General features: G+C 39.7%; 1 protein-coding gene across 1 annotated transcript in view; it reads left to right on the top strand.

Annotated features, from left to right (window-relative positions):
* Positions 1-10,182: 10,182 nt before the first annotated feature.
* Positions 10,183-13,618, top strand: part of OLFML2A (olfactomedin like 2A) — an 89,159-nt gene continuing 85,723 nt past the window's right edge. The window contains exon 1 of the mRNA XM_075184710.1: positions 10,183-10,428. Within this exon, the coding sequence (XP_075040811.1) occupies positions 10,360-10,428 (69 nt within the window). The 5' untranslated portion in view covers positions 10,183-10,359. The remainder of the gene's footprint in view (positions 10,429-13,618) is intronic.

Raw genomic sequence — 13,618 nt, 5'->3', positions numbered from 1 at the left:
CAGTGAACTTTGTAATATAGCAGTACCACTGGACTTATACTGCAGAATCAGTGAACTTTGTAATATAGCAGTACCAATGGACTTATACTGCAGGATTGTTTATTATTTTTTCTTTTTTTATAATTACTTTTTTTGTAATTTTTTATAATTTGGGAATAATGGGGAAATAACAATGCCCTTAGAAGGACAGAGCACAGGACACAGCACCACTGGACTGAACAGGGCACAGCACAGGACCCAGCAGCACCACTGAACTCAGAAGGACAGAGCACAGGACACAACACCACTGGACTGAGAAGAACACAGCACAGAACTGAACAGCACAGCACAGAACTGAACAGCACAGCACAGCACGAGATATAGCAGGACAGAGGACCACCTAACACAACCTCCCTCTACCCTGATCAATGCCCGAGTGAAGATGGCGGCGACTAGCGGGGAATTTATAGGATCTGAGTATCGCGAGATCCGACAGCGGGATTATGACTCAGAGCCTCGGTTTCAGTTTTGCAGTTGGCGGGAATACCGGATCTGTCTCGGATCGGCAACGTTCGGGTGGGCTCGGATTTCAGATAATCGAGCCCGCTCATCTCTAGTTCTACCCTGTTTGGTTCACTGCCTATACTTTGTACAATGCTACGGATACCTTGTGGTGCCCTATAAATAAAGATTAATACTACTACTAATAATAATAATAATTAGTGGCACAATATAAATAGTTGCTGCTGCTGCTCATCTATAGTCCAAGATGTGTAAGAAAGCAGTTAATAGTAATACAACCTGTAGATGGCAGTATACATCAATCTATTACCATTGTATCATCATCATCAGCTATTTATATAGCACCACTAATTCTACAGCGCTGTACAGAAAACACACTTATATCAGTCCCTACCCCACTGGAGCTGACAGTCTAAATTACACACACACACACACACATACATTCATTTTAGTTAAAATTACGCTATTGCAGTGATAAGTATTCTTTTTGATCGCCCACATTTATCATAGAAATATTGCTGGGCAGTTAAATGCTACTCAGTTCTTATGGTGATCCTGGCCCATAGCTGTAATATTAACCACTAAAAAGTGGGACAATGTATCAGTAATAACTTCCATACTAAGAACACTAGATGGCGCTTAGTAACCAACAGAATAGATCATCATAGTATTGCATTTTAATGCTGCTTTTATAAATATGCCTGTTTGTTTTTTTTTACAGCAATCATAGTATGTGTAGCAGGGCTGCTTGTGAAAGGTCTATTAGATATTTATGCCAGGCATATCCAAAAGAACTACTAAATTCAATGGATATACACACATATGAAATGAAAGCTTGTGCAAGTGTATTGATGACACTTCACACTTTATGGGGGAATTCAGTTGTGCCCAAAGTCCATGGGAAAATCGCGTGTTGAGGCTCTGCAGGCTGTCACATAGGTGCGAGCAAAAATCAGCAATGTTTTACTTACCATAATACCTGGATTTGTGCGTAGCGCTCATCACTCGAGGCTCCAATAGAACTTGCAAACAAATTCTACCCTATAATTCAACATATGACTTTGCTCTTAAAATAGACCAACAACTTAACATGTAAGGCTTGTTCACATCACTTCTGTTGAGTGGTGCAACAACTGGGACATATAAAAGAAATAAGCAGAGCCCATATACTTCATAGTTGCGTACTCTCCTGGTATATCCGGGAGAATCCCGAATCTCTGGGAGTCCTACTGGACTCCCGAGAGAGCAAGGCAACCTCCCATCTCCTGCCCACTTTGTTAATGTAGTGGGCATAAGATGGGATTAGCGACGCGATTCACGGTGAATTATGTCATCATGGCCCCGCCCCCTGTTGTATTAGGCTGAAAATGGCACTATTTCACTGAGGGGGTGGGTCCTAATGATGCGATTCACATGGTCACACCCCCCAGGACACGGCAGCAAGACTTCCCCTCCTGGAGGGGAGATCTCAGAATTTGGCAGGTGCGACACACTTTCTCTGTTCACATTCAAGTTGGGCATTGTGATAATACCTTGAGGTATATTTACTAAAACTGCAGGTTTGAAAAAGTGGAGATGTTGCCTATAGCAAGCAATCAGATTCTAGTTATCATTTATTTAGTACATTCTAAAAAATGACTGCTAGAATCTGATTGGTTGCTATAGGCAACATCAACACTTTTTCAAACCAAGTTTAGTAAATACCTCCTTGTGTCTGCAATGGCATTAATGTTGAATACATGATAATAAAGAGTTGCCCAGATATTCAGAGATATGCTTAACACGTTACATGGGCCACTTTCACCCTCAGAAACATATACTGACATTCAACACTCTGGAAGCGTAGAACAAGGCATACGTTCCATACTGTGAACACTAGATGGCGCTTAATAACCAACAGATCATGGTGATACTGCTCTATTCCGCACTATAACCTTGCTTTTATACACTTGCTTTTTGTTTGTTTTTATAGCAATCATAGCATATGTAGTGGGCCTGCTGGTTAAAAGTTATTAAATATTTATAAAAGCATGACATAATTCAGTGTATTATTTTTTATATTGTAAAAAAGATTGGTATAGTTAACCCATCTACTTTATAAATCAAATAATGTCAGAAAGTATTTAACCAAAAATAAAACAATCTGCAATTACTTAATAAAATAGGGTGGTACTGTATGTAGTAATGTTATTGCCTCTGCTGTATATGTCTGCACGGTATTTTACTGGAGGCCGGTTGACCTTTCTAAGCAGTCCGCACCCATTTAAATCTGTAGCAAGCTTAGCATTCTGCTGGAAACATGCTAATGTATATTATGCAAGTGGTTAGAGTACATCTAAAAATGTTAATAGTGTTTTTATTTTACAAATAACTAATTCTATATCTCCATAACGAGAACCGCACTCTGCATTTAGAATCTGCGGTCTGGTGCAACCTTACAGAAAACAGTAACAAGTTCAGTGTTTAACACTATCAGGGCAAGGATTAAAAGGTACAATGCATAGTAAAGGACTTAAAATAATATATTAATGTTCTTTTACAAACTGCAATAAAAGCGGGCCTCACTGTTTCTTCATTCGTGCCCCTCATTGTTTGTAGGCCACATGTCCACGTTCTGGTCTTTGAAACTGCCCCTAGTTTTGTGGGTTTGTAGATCCACTGAAAATACTCATTTACTTCATCTTAAAGTCCAACCTATTACATCTTTCGAACCACCCCTTTTTTAGTTTTATTTTATACTTGCCAACTCTTCTGGAATGTCCGTGAGTAGGTCAACCTCCCACATCCTGCCCTCTTCCTAGTGAAGAATTAGAGCCACAATGACAAAATTCTTAGGGAATCGCATCATTTTGGCCCCGCCCCGCTGTAAAATGATGCATCTGCATCATTGCATCAAGGGGCAGGGCCAAAAATGATGCATCTGCATCATTGCATCAAGGGGCAGGGCCAAAAATGATGCAATTTGCTAAGCCACGCCCCCTTTGCCCATGCCCCTTTCAGGAACTCCCGGAAGGCCACTTGAAAAAGTAGGCAAGCAGGTTCTATTTTCAGTGTCTTCTAAAATACTACTTTGTTTCGCTTAATTTATGTCTTAAATAAATCATAATAGCGAGAAGACATTTTTATTATTATTATAATTATTATTATTAACATATATTTGCATAACATCAGCATACTCTGTAGCACTTTGCAATTGGAAACAAACACAATAATAAAACAAGATTAGGCATTAACAAACAGACGAGGAGGTAAGAGGGCCCCACGCGCAAGCTTACCTTGAATAGGACATCGGCTGTCTTTCTTACATGTGTACGTGAATATATTTTTGATTGAAGTGTGTCTAGAAATGACTTTTTCCATAAAAACTGCAACTGCAAGGTGCAAAATGCTTCTTACTAAAATATAGGGTAAGATTCAAAAAGTAGGGACACTCCCAAATTGTGCCTTCCATATACTTTTACATCAATTAAAGAATCTTGTCTCATTTTTGCATGTGAGTAGAAAAGAAAGTGCGCTCACACGCCTAATACGGCACTCAGGAAAGAACAGCCCTGGTCCACCATGATAGTGCCAACATTTGTATCCCTGCAGTCACCACCATCTTAGCCTAGGAAATGCGCTTTAGACCCATCTTGGCCATGTGATTTCTAGACTGCAATTCTGAACATGTCCAGCAGGGGGCAATATACTTGTGTTTATATCCATCCTTAGTAGGTCCTGCTCTAGTAGTGTTTTATGTGTATCACCATAAATACTTCCTTCACTGAGCTTAACACATTTTCAGGACTCCCAAGTGATTTCTGTTAAAATTATAGTTTTTCATGTTATATATAGTAATTGAGATGGAAGGGTGAAAAACAATCATTCTGGGTCTTGACCCTACTGCAAATGCACATGGTTAAAAAAGTGAAAAAAAAAAGAGCCTACTATCACTTGAAGATGACCCATTTGGATTAATTTTAAATATTATCGTGTCTAAAGAGTCAGGGTACAGTAGGATTGTGTTTTCTATATGTATTCATCTTTACGAGAGCACACTCTTCAAAATGCCTTTTCCACACCTATTGAATCTCGTTTAAATAATTTCATCTAACAAAGCTAAATTTTATTTATGGATGTGCGTGCATAACTAGGCACATTCATGTACCTGCTACACACTCAACAAGGAACACTCTGAGCAGCTCATCAAATCAAATAATGCCAAAGTTTGAATCCCTTTAGACACCCCATTTTTGGCATTCAAATCCATGCATTTCCCCATAATGTGGAGAATATGTTTGACAACAAACAACTGTATTTATTCTGTGGGAATCAGCTTAACACTAAATTAACCATATGGGTCTCTATAGGAGTAATAATTTAATAGTTAAATGGTTCTGTGTGTAATGTGTCTTCATATATTTGGGATAAATTGCATATATTGGTCATGTAGAGCCCAAACAGCGTGTTTTGCAAATAACAGCGTGTATGCAGATTGTGATCTTCAGTTGATCATATCTTCAAGCATGCTTCAAAAACATCTATATGATCTGTTCTTTGGTGGATATGACATGGGATGATATCTTAGCAATTTGGCCAATAGCAATGAATGAATCCCAATGCCAATTTCAGGGCCACCTTAAGCAGTACAAACCATAATCACTTTTATTCAAGTATATGGTGAAAGCACACTTTTGGCATAGCCAAAATACATGTCTTTCTGGCCTCTCACTAGCTATATAATAGAAACATTGGGTCTTGCTTTTTCGCCATTATGTACATTTTGTTTTAAATGTGGCACCCCTTCACAGTCCTCTAAATGTATCTGTCTGGCTAAATTCTGTAGAATTGCTTTTTCTCGCTATTGTTGTGATTTTTTTAATTTTGATGTGTATATTAAGGTGTGTACCTGAAATTTGTCAAGATGTGTGTATATAGTGATGTGTGTCCTGACAAATGTGCTAAGCATACTTGTCCACTCTACCGGGATATCTGGGAGACTCCCGAATTCCAGGTAGGTCTCCTGGACTCCCGAGAGAGCAGGCAATTCTCCTGCATCCTACCCAGGATGGGAGCCTCCATGAGGCCTCATTGCACTGCAGGGCGGGGCCAAAATGACATCATTTACTGGGCCCTGCCCCCTTCTGTTCTCACTCTTCACCTCTCCCGGAGGGGAGGTCTAAAAAGTTGGCAAGTATGGTGTTAATAACACAAAATATTATAATATAAGTACCAAGGACTGTATTTTTGGTATGCAGTTTATATTCTATGGGCTTGTTACACAAGCACCTGTTCAATATCAGGATGTAATTGAGATCAGACATAGATTTAGGGGATGCTGAGTTGGCCGCATATGTGTCTCAATATTAAGCTTTAAAAACTGCACGTAAAAATAGCATATCTACTCCCATATCCTGCTGTATATTCATCACTAGATGCATCCAGCTCTGCACCAGTAGCTTATATGCCAGGCTTACGTCAGGTGTACTTACACCCAGATGCACCTACAAGCAACAAGATCATAAGCGCAAGATAAGTTTGTTAACATTTGTTTTACTAGTGACAAATGCATTCACTGTTCATTGATTTAAATAAAAAACCCTCTATAATACCGCAGATGTAATATTTATTCTCTCGTACGAACGAAATTAGCAAAAAAAGTTTTTAAAAATTACGCTGACCAAATCATATAATATATGCAGGATCAATGAAGAAAACACTTATCTGCTTGAGAGGTGAATTTCCAATCAGCCAATCAGAAAGGTGCTAGCTAGTGCTGATGTCAGGTGCCGTCCCTGTGTCTTTGCTTCAGCTGATGGTGTCCCGTCTCCTCTGACGTGGCCGTGTGTGCTTGTCAGGCAACCAGATGCACTGCTCCCGGCCGCTGAAATTTATTTTCTGAGTATGCGCGTCCCATTGCCAGGCAACGGGACGCTATTCCAGGGCTCGGTGGCGGCGGTTTGCGCCACTGCCGCCAGTAATCATGTGACCTGTCTCTATGTAAGCTCCAATGGGGCAGAGACTGATGTAAGTTCTCTGGACAGCGCTGCGGATTTAGTGGCGCTATATAAATAAATGGTGATGGTGATGATGATGATATATACCCGGCTCTGGCACCACTAGGGTGCCAAAGTATTGGGTGCCCTTACTCCATCACCTCCTAGTGTATTCCTGCATTTGACTCCTTTTACTGATCTCAGCTTCTTGGGACCTCGCATCTGCTCTCTCCCTTGGCATTCTTGATACCAATGTTTGACCTTCTGGTGTGTTCGGACTTCTGTGTTTTGACCCGGCTTGCCTGACCTCGCTATTGGATTTTCTCCGGAGTTGCTTCTGTCCGCACAGCTTGACCCGGATTGTCTGACCTTCCATATTACCTACTGTTTTGTTGGTGATCCTTTTTGAGGACCGTGACCTGCGCGTCTCCCGCAACGAAACCCAAACCTCCTTGCGGGGGTCCCTGGAGAAGACCGGAGTCGCGTTAGACTCCGCATCTCTCAGTAGAGTAGTGTTAATACCAGCAAACAGCCCTCACTAGCTACAAATGTGTGACAGCTGGTTCTCATTATCAGTGTGTATTTGCACCAGCTCTCAGGTACCCGCATTTGATATGACTACTGACAGACAAAAACAAGCAGATGCATATGATGGGCAGCATGGTGGCTCAGTGGTTAGCACTTCTGCCTTACAGCACTGAGTTCAATTCCCGACCATGACATTATCTGTGAGGAGTTTGTATGTTCTCCCCGTGTTTGCGTGGGTTTCCTCTGGGTGCTCCGGTTTCCTCCCACACTCCAAAAAACATACTGGTAAGTTAATTGGCTACTAACAAATTGACCCTAGTCTGTCTGTGTCTGTGTGTTAGGGAATTTAGACTGTAATCCCCAATGGGGCAGGGACTGATGAGAGTGAGTTCTTTGTACAGCGCTGCGGAATTAGTGGCGCTATATAAATAAATGGTGATGATGATATGTCAAGTGCGAGGGAATCTGCATACATGCATTTGTGTGCCCCTTTCTGTGTGGATAGATAGTATGAATTTGCTAAATTTATCCTATGCATACAGATGTACATAATAGTTGCCTACTCTACCGGAATGTCTGGGAGACTCCCAAATTATTTTGAGTTCTTTGGACTCCTGGGAGTGCAGGGCAACCTCCCGCATCCAGCTCTCTTCCTTGGTGAAGTTGGTGGGAGCGGCACTAAATGTGTCTTCCTGGCCCCGCCCCCTGCTGTGAAATTATTAAAGATAAGCACGGGGCGGGGCCTAAGAGCTCAAATCACGTGGCCATGCCCCCTTGACGTACAACCGGCCCTTAGTCATTTGGTCTGATTGTTTACAAATCAGCTGAGAATGGCAACAAAAAAGCGACACCAACTATTGCTTGTGTGTCCTTCCTTATAAAACACCTAGAAAAAAGCAAGTAGACACTGATTAGTTGCTTATATACGCCCACATATGTTCCTGCATTAGTAATGTTGGAAAGCAATATTTACACCAATTTCAATGTCCCTTTTTGGCAATTTAAAGTGTGCGGCACAAACAAGTACATGAAAGCAAGTGATTTCTAGAATATGAATAGTGAATGATCTATTTCAAATTTGATGATTAAACATTATCTGGTGTCATTTTTACAGTGACATAACTAAATGACCCTCAACTCCAGAGCGAAATAGAAGTCAGATTTCCACATCACTAATAACCCTACATGCACACATATCTCTTATTCCTGCCCATGTATCATAGGGTCGCAGATGGGATTCCAGAGCCCGACTGTGGTTGCTACAATTATTGATATGTCACTGATTTCTAGCACTGCAGAAGGAAGACAAAAGTGCCTCCCCTTCCTCTTGTGTAAATCCTACGTTTGTTTGGGAGATGATGATGCGTGAACAAAGAGATAAGAGTTAAAATGATCTTCATGCTCATTTGTTGTATCCTCAGACAGCTTTTCTTGGATACAACAAAAAAGAAATTCTGATACAGAGGGCGCTATTGAGTATTTATATATTTATAGGTGGAACAAAAAGCACTCATAGTGCATTATCTCTTAATAATGTGTAATAATAATATTTTTTATGTATAGGTCAAACAAAAAGCACTCATAGTGCATTATCTCTTAATAATGTATAATAATAATATTTATTATTATAATAATAAATATTATTATTATACATTATTAAGAGATAATGCACTATGAGTGCTTTTTGTTCCACCTATACATATATAAATACTGCCTGACGGGTTCAGCAAATTGAGGTGAAACTAATTGAAAACTCCAGAAAGGAGAAAAGACACCACACTTAATGCTTCTTATTGCAAAGACTTCTTGTAAGTGTGCACCCATTAGGGGACAGGGGTGAAGACATCACTGGGGGAGGTCTGGTGTTGCATGCTAAGTTCACAGAGATTCTATACATGATATATGCGTTCATACCAGTCTGCATTATCGTTTGTTTTTTCTGTTTTTTTACATATTATTCCGAGAATGGGAGAAGATCTACTACAACCTAAGTAAGACGGACTAATCAAAATTCCCACATTTATTGGAAGAAGGAATCTGCAACCTATGGACGCTTTCTGAAAGAAGGACATTATTTATTTACAAACATTTCATCTGATATATATATATATATATATATATATATATATATATATATATGTTTGTGCTGTTTACCAGTCAATAGCGCCATCTGTATCAGAATATTTTTTTTGTTGTATCTGGCTTTTTCACTCTTAGTGGATCAGAGTGTGATTATAGGTGGCTGCTGAATGACTGTTTGCGCTGGTGCACCACCATACACTATTGTCTGAGCTTTTCTTGGATACCTTATTTGTATGAGCATCATGCTCACACAAATAAGGTATCCAAGAAAAGAGCATGGTAAATGTTATAAATACATTATCACTAATCCATTTATCCCTGCGAAGTCTGATCAATATTATGAAGAACAATCCTGCCATATGTCTGTTAATGTCCGTCATAGCTATAACTCATATATCGTAAGCGGAGAGCATGCACGTATAGCCTTATACTGATGCAGCAGAGGACTTTTTTATATACTGTTCCATCTTGCAACATGTATCTCGAATTGGAAACAGTAATTTACTTCAATTGCTGCATCTACCCTAGAGATTGACAGGGAAGATTATTTGTTAATATAGAACAGAAAATCATTACAACCAATCATAAATTTGCTTTCATTGTTTAACTTGCACTAAGTTGATGAAAGCTAACTGCTGATTGGTTGCTATGGGTTACAGCACATTTGCCCTCTGTTACTAAATAACACCAACTTTGTTAGATTATGGGGAAACAATTGTTTTTCCAAACAGAGTTATAGTTTAAAATTACAAACATGTTTATGGAGCCAAATGACATATATGGATTTTCACAGCACATGTGCACAGTGCATGTATGTTTGTTAGTCAGCAGAGGAAAAGTTTATGTAGTTATTGAAATGTGCCCACATGTGGATGCTGCATATACATGTTCCCTCATAGTTTTCTTTATCTTGTCAGCTTATCGTTGTCTGTATGCTGGCATGCTGTCAAAATGATGTGATTTCAGCTTTAAATAATATATTCATAGTAGATCTGTATTTTCAAATGAACTGTTTGTCTTTATTGTGGCTGTGATGGTTAGAGGTGTTACTCTATGCTCCTCCTTTCCCATTCAAGTAGCTGGGAGACAGTAAATGAGAATCAGTTCACTATCAGAGCTGAGGGAGGCAGAAGAGGGAACCTATCCAAATCATCGCCCCTCCACCATCCATCAGCTCTCAGTATCCACTGCCTACTGCTCTCCTGCCTGCCAGTACATGATTAGTCTTGTCTATCAGCAGAGTGGACTCTGAGCAGCTCCAACACCGACAGCCATGTGGGGATATAAACTGTTTCAGCTTTTATCTCTTCTCTTCATCACAACAGTGACAGCAGACAGTAAGGTAGGAGGATTCACCCTTTAAATATTGTCTGTGGACTTTTGCCAGTAATGGGCTGTATCAGGAAGAGGGAGAGATTTTCTGTAAAACTTCTGTCTAACAAACCTGTGAAAATATTTAGATCACATCTCCTTATCTCTAAGGTTGCATCAACATTTCCCTGATCCATGCAGCTTGCTTCTGTCAGAATAGTCTATGCTGGACACTAAGCAGAAACACCAGTAGCGGATCTGGTCTCTGAAGTAGTAGGAACATTGTGTGTGATAATTTACATCTACATATAACATTCCTGCTATAAGCACTGGGATGGAATCTCCACAGCAAATCTCTGTGTTGCTGCATCTGCCCAACAGGCTGTGTGTGTCATGTGACCTTTCTGGTTTTGACTGATTAAAACAGTTGTATTAGTCCAACATATCTCAATTTTAATGACACCCCTGTACAACTGGTTGCGCTGCACTGAGCTTCTTATACACGCAGCTGTTCTACTGTATGCACTAAGCTATCACTTGTGGCTATTGTGCTTGGACAATAGGCTAGGTGGTGGGTTTGCAATTTAGGAGGTGTAAATGCTCAACTTTAGGGGCACTAAAGTTGCAGTTTTAAAAAGCTTGGAATAGCAACCCCTGGGCTTGATTGTATATGACATTTCCAGTGGTACTTTTATTTATGTTATTATAATGTTGTATAATCAGAACATTCGTACTGACTTTATAGAGTAATGAGCGCTGTATTGCAGACCAAAGTGCTCCAAAGAACATCAGAAGGGAAATGGTTAACGTGAAATTTAGTTTGTGCTATTCATTCCCCTTGTTTTTTTTTTATCTATTTTCAATTGTACAGGCTCATACACACTAGATAAAAAATAGGTGTTTGTCCTGCAGTGCTTTTGTCTCCATTTGCTGCATGGTTAAAACAGTTTGAATGAGTTATCAGAGATCCTTGATGCCAAATGTGCCCATAAAACACACTCAACTTCTTTACGCCCCCCTTTATGCTCCCTTAAGGTAGCCACACATTTACTGCTGGGATTAATTATTTCTGTTATAACAGTCATTCAAACTGCACACACTGGGCAATGAACAAATTTACAATCCCCATAGGGCAAATACCTGTTTTTTTTTCACTATTGTGTATATTTCTGTGTTTAGAGTTTACGTAAAAAAAAAAAGTAAAAATACCAAAATTGTATTTTAAAAATGTGTGTTTTTCCTGAGCTCATTTGATTGAATGGAAAATGTACAGCGCTGCGGAATTAGTGGCGCTATATAAATAGATGATGATGATGATGATTATGAAAATGCACATTATTGGATGAAAAGTCTCAGGTGACAACTGGCAAACGCTGGGCTGAGAAAAGCAATGTGTTGCACTATGTGTCAGCATGAAGGTGTGCATTGGGTTCCATACCCATGAGAACCCCATGGATGTAAACAAGAATGATGTCCACATGAAGTGTATTTCTTATACCTGATAAGGTCTTGTATGCTCTCAAGTGCAGGACCCTCATACTATCCTAGCACAATGACAAGCACCTTCTGCCTGGTCTCCAGGTCTCCACCCTCAGCGTCTGTGTGTTGCGCCTATAGTTCTGGGCTGAGGCTTGCTTCACACTGGTATGACCCCTGCTTTGTCCTCATCTCTCCTTTATACTTCTCCCTTGTATTATACAATGTGTTACCGTTCACTCGTTGTATGCTCTGCCCTAATATGTAACTCGTTGCCACTTGTCATTTATCTCAATTTGTACATTTTTTTGTTGTAAACCCCGTTGTACAGTGCTATGGACCCATTGTGGCACCTTAAAAATAGATAATAATAATGTCGATTCTCTGCTTTCCTTATATAAAGTAGACTTGGATTCATTGAAATTAATGAGAAAACATTTAAGAACAATGCCTGGAGGTGTTGCCAGGGGCTAAGCTGGCCATTTCCTGCATTGACTTGCCATATTGCTGGGATATGGCAGAGGCTCCTTGCAACATTATTTCACAGCTCACTGTCAGTGCTACGCACACATCAGTCCTCTGAGAAGAAACAAGTGGATACTAATGTTTTCATTGTGTCATTCACGTCTGTTTCAACTCCTCTACAGAAGTCTTTCTGTTGCTTCCAATAACCTCTTTTGTGGTGTCACATTTCCCCAAAACTGTTACATGTGATTTAGCCTGGAAGCCAATTTTACAAAGTCATTTGCTGTTGTTTTATCTCTACTATCTATACTATTCTTCTTTGTAGGCAAAGTATTTGTGAACCAGGTAATATTTGTATCCTAAACCTTAAATGAGATGTTCACTGAATTTGTTTTTTTTTATTTTTTTATTTTACTATATTGCTCAGTTGATCGTAGGTGGATTTGCAAACATTGCTTTTAATTTTTCTGTCCTTTGTCTCTGCACCAAGGGTTAACTGTACTGCTGAGTGCAGCAACATTGTTACAGCCAAGTAAAAAGAAAACAACTAACAGATATCTTGCCTGCCTGCCAACCTCTATTGTTGTGCATAGGGAAGGGAGAGGAATGCCAGAGCCCAGACTACTATCTCTTTGAACTTACTTTATACATGTTAATTAAATTCTCTAGCAAACAACTAGAAAAAAAGTAATATATTTTTCCAGCACAAGAGAGAACCCCCCCCCAAATATTATAAATAATCATCTTTGGGGATAAGATTACTTCATATTTAGTTGACCTATAAGGAGGGTACAGTTTCCCTGACAAATTCTTTTAGCTCATCAGTGTGTCATCATCATCATCACCATTTATTTATATAGTGCCACTAATTCCGCAGCGCTGTACAGAGAACTCACATCAGTCCCTGTTAGCCCCATTGGGTCAATTTTTGTTAGCAGCCAATTAACCTACCAGTATGTTTTTGGAGTGTGGGAGGATCACCTGGAGGAAACCCACGCAAACACAGGGAGAATATACAAACTTCACACAGAAAAGGCAGTGGTCAGAAATTGAACTCATGACCCCAGTGCTGTAAGGCAGAAGTGCTAACTACTTAGCCACTGTGCTGCCTGTGTCCAATGTATCTTTCCAATTAAATTGTAATCTTGAAATCTTTGCTATATATCCCACATCACATCACACCATTATGATGTTATCCTGCATTATCCACTTGTTTGAGCTATGTGATCATGAGGTAGAATGTCGATTCTGACCTGTGTGGACTTTGTATGTTCTCCATG

Source organism: Mixophyes fleayi, chromosome 9 (genome assembly GCF_038048845.1).
Source record: "Mixophyes fleayi isolate aMixFle1 chromosome 9, aMixFle1.hap1, whole genome shotgun sequence".
NCBI lineage: Eukaryota > Metazoa > Chordata > Amphibia > Anura > Limnodynastidae > Mixophyes > Mixophyes fleayi.
Note: the sequence above shows the minus strand (reverse complement) of the source record. Positions and strands in the feature narration are given on the sequence as shown.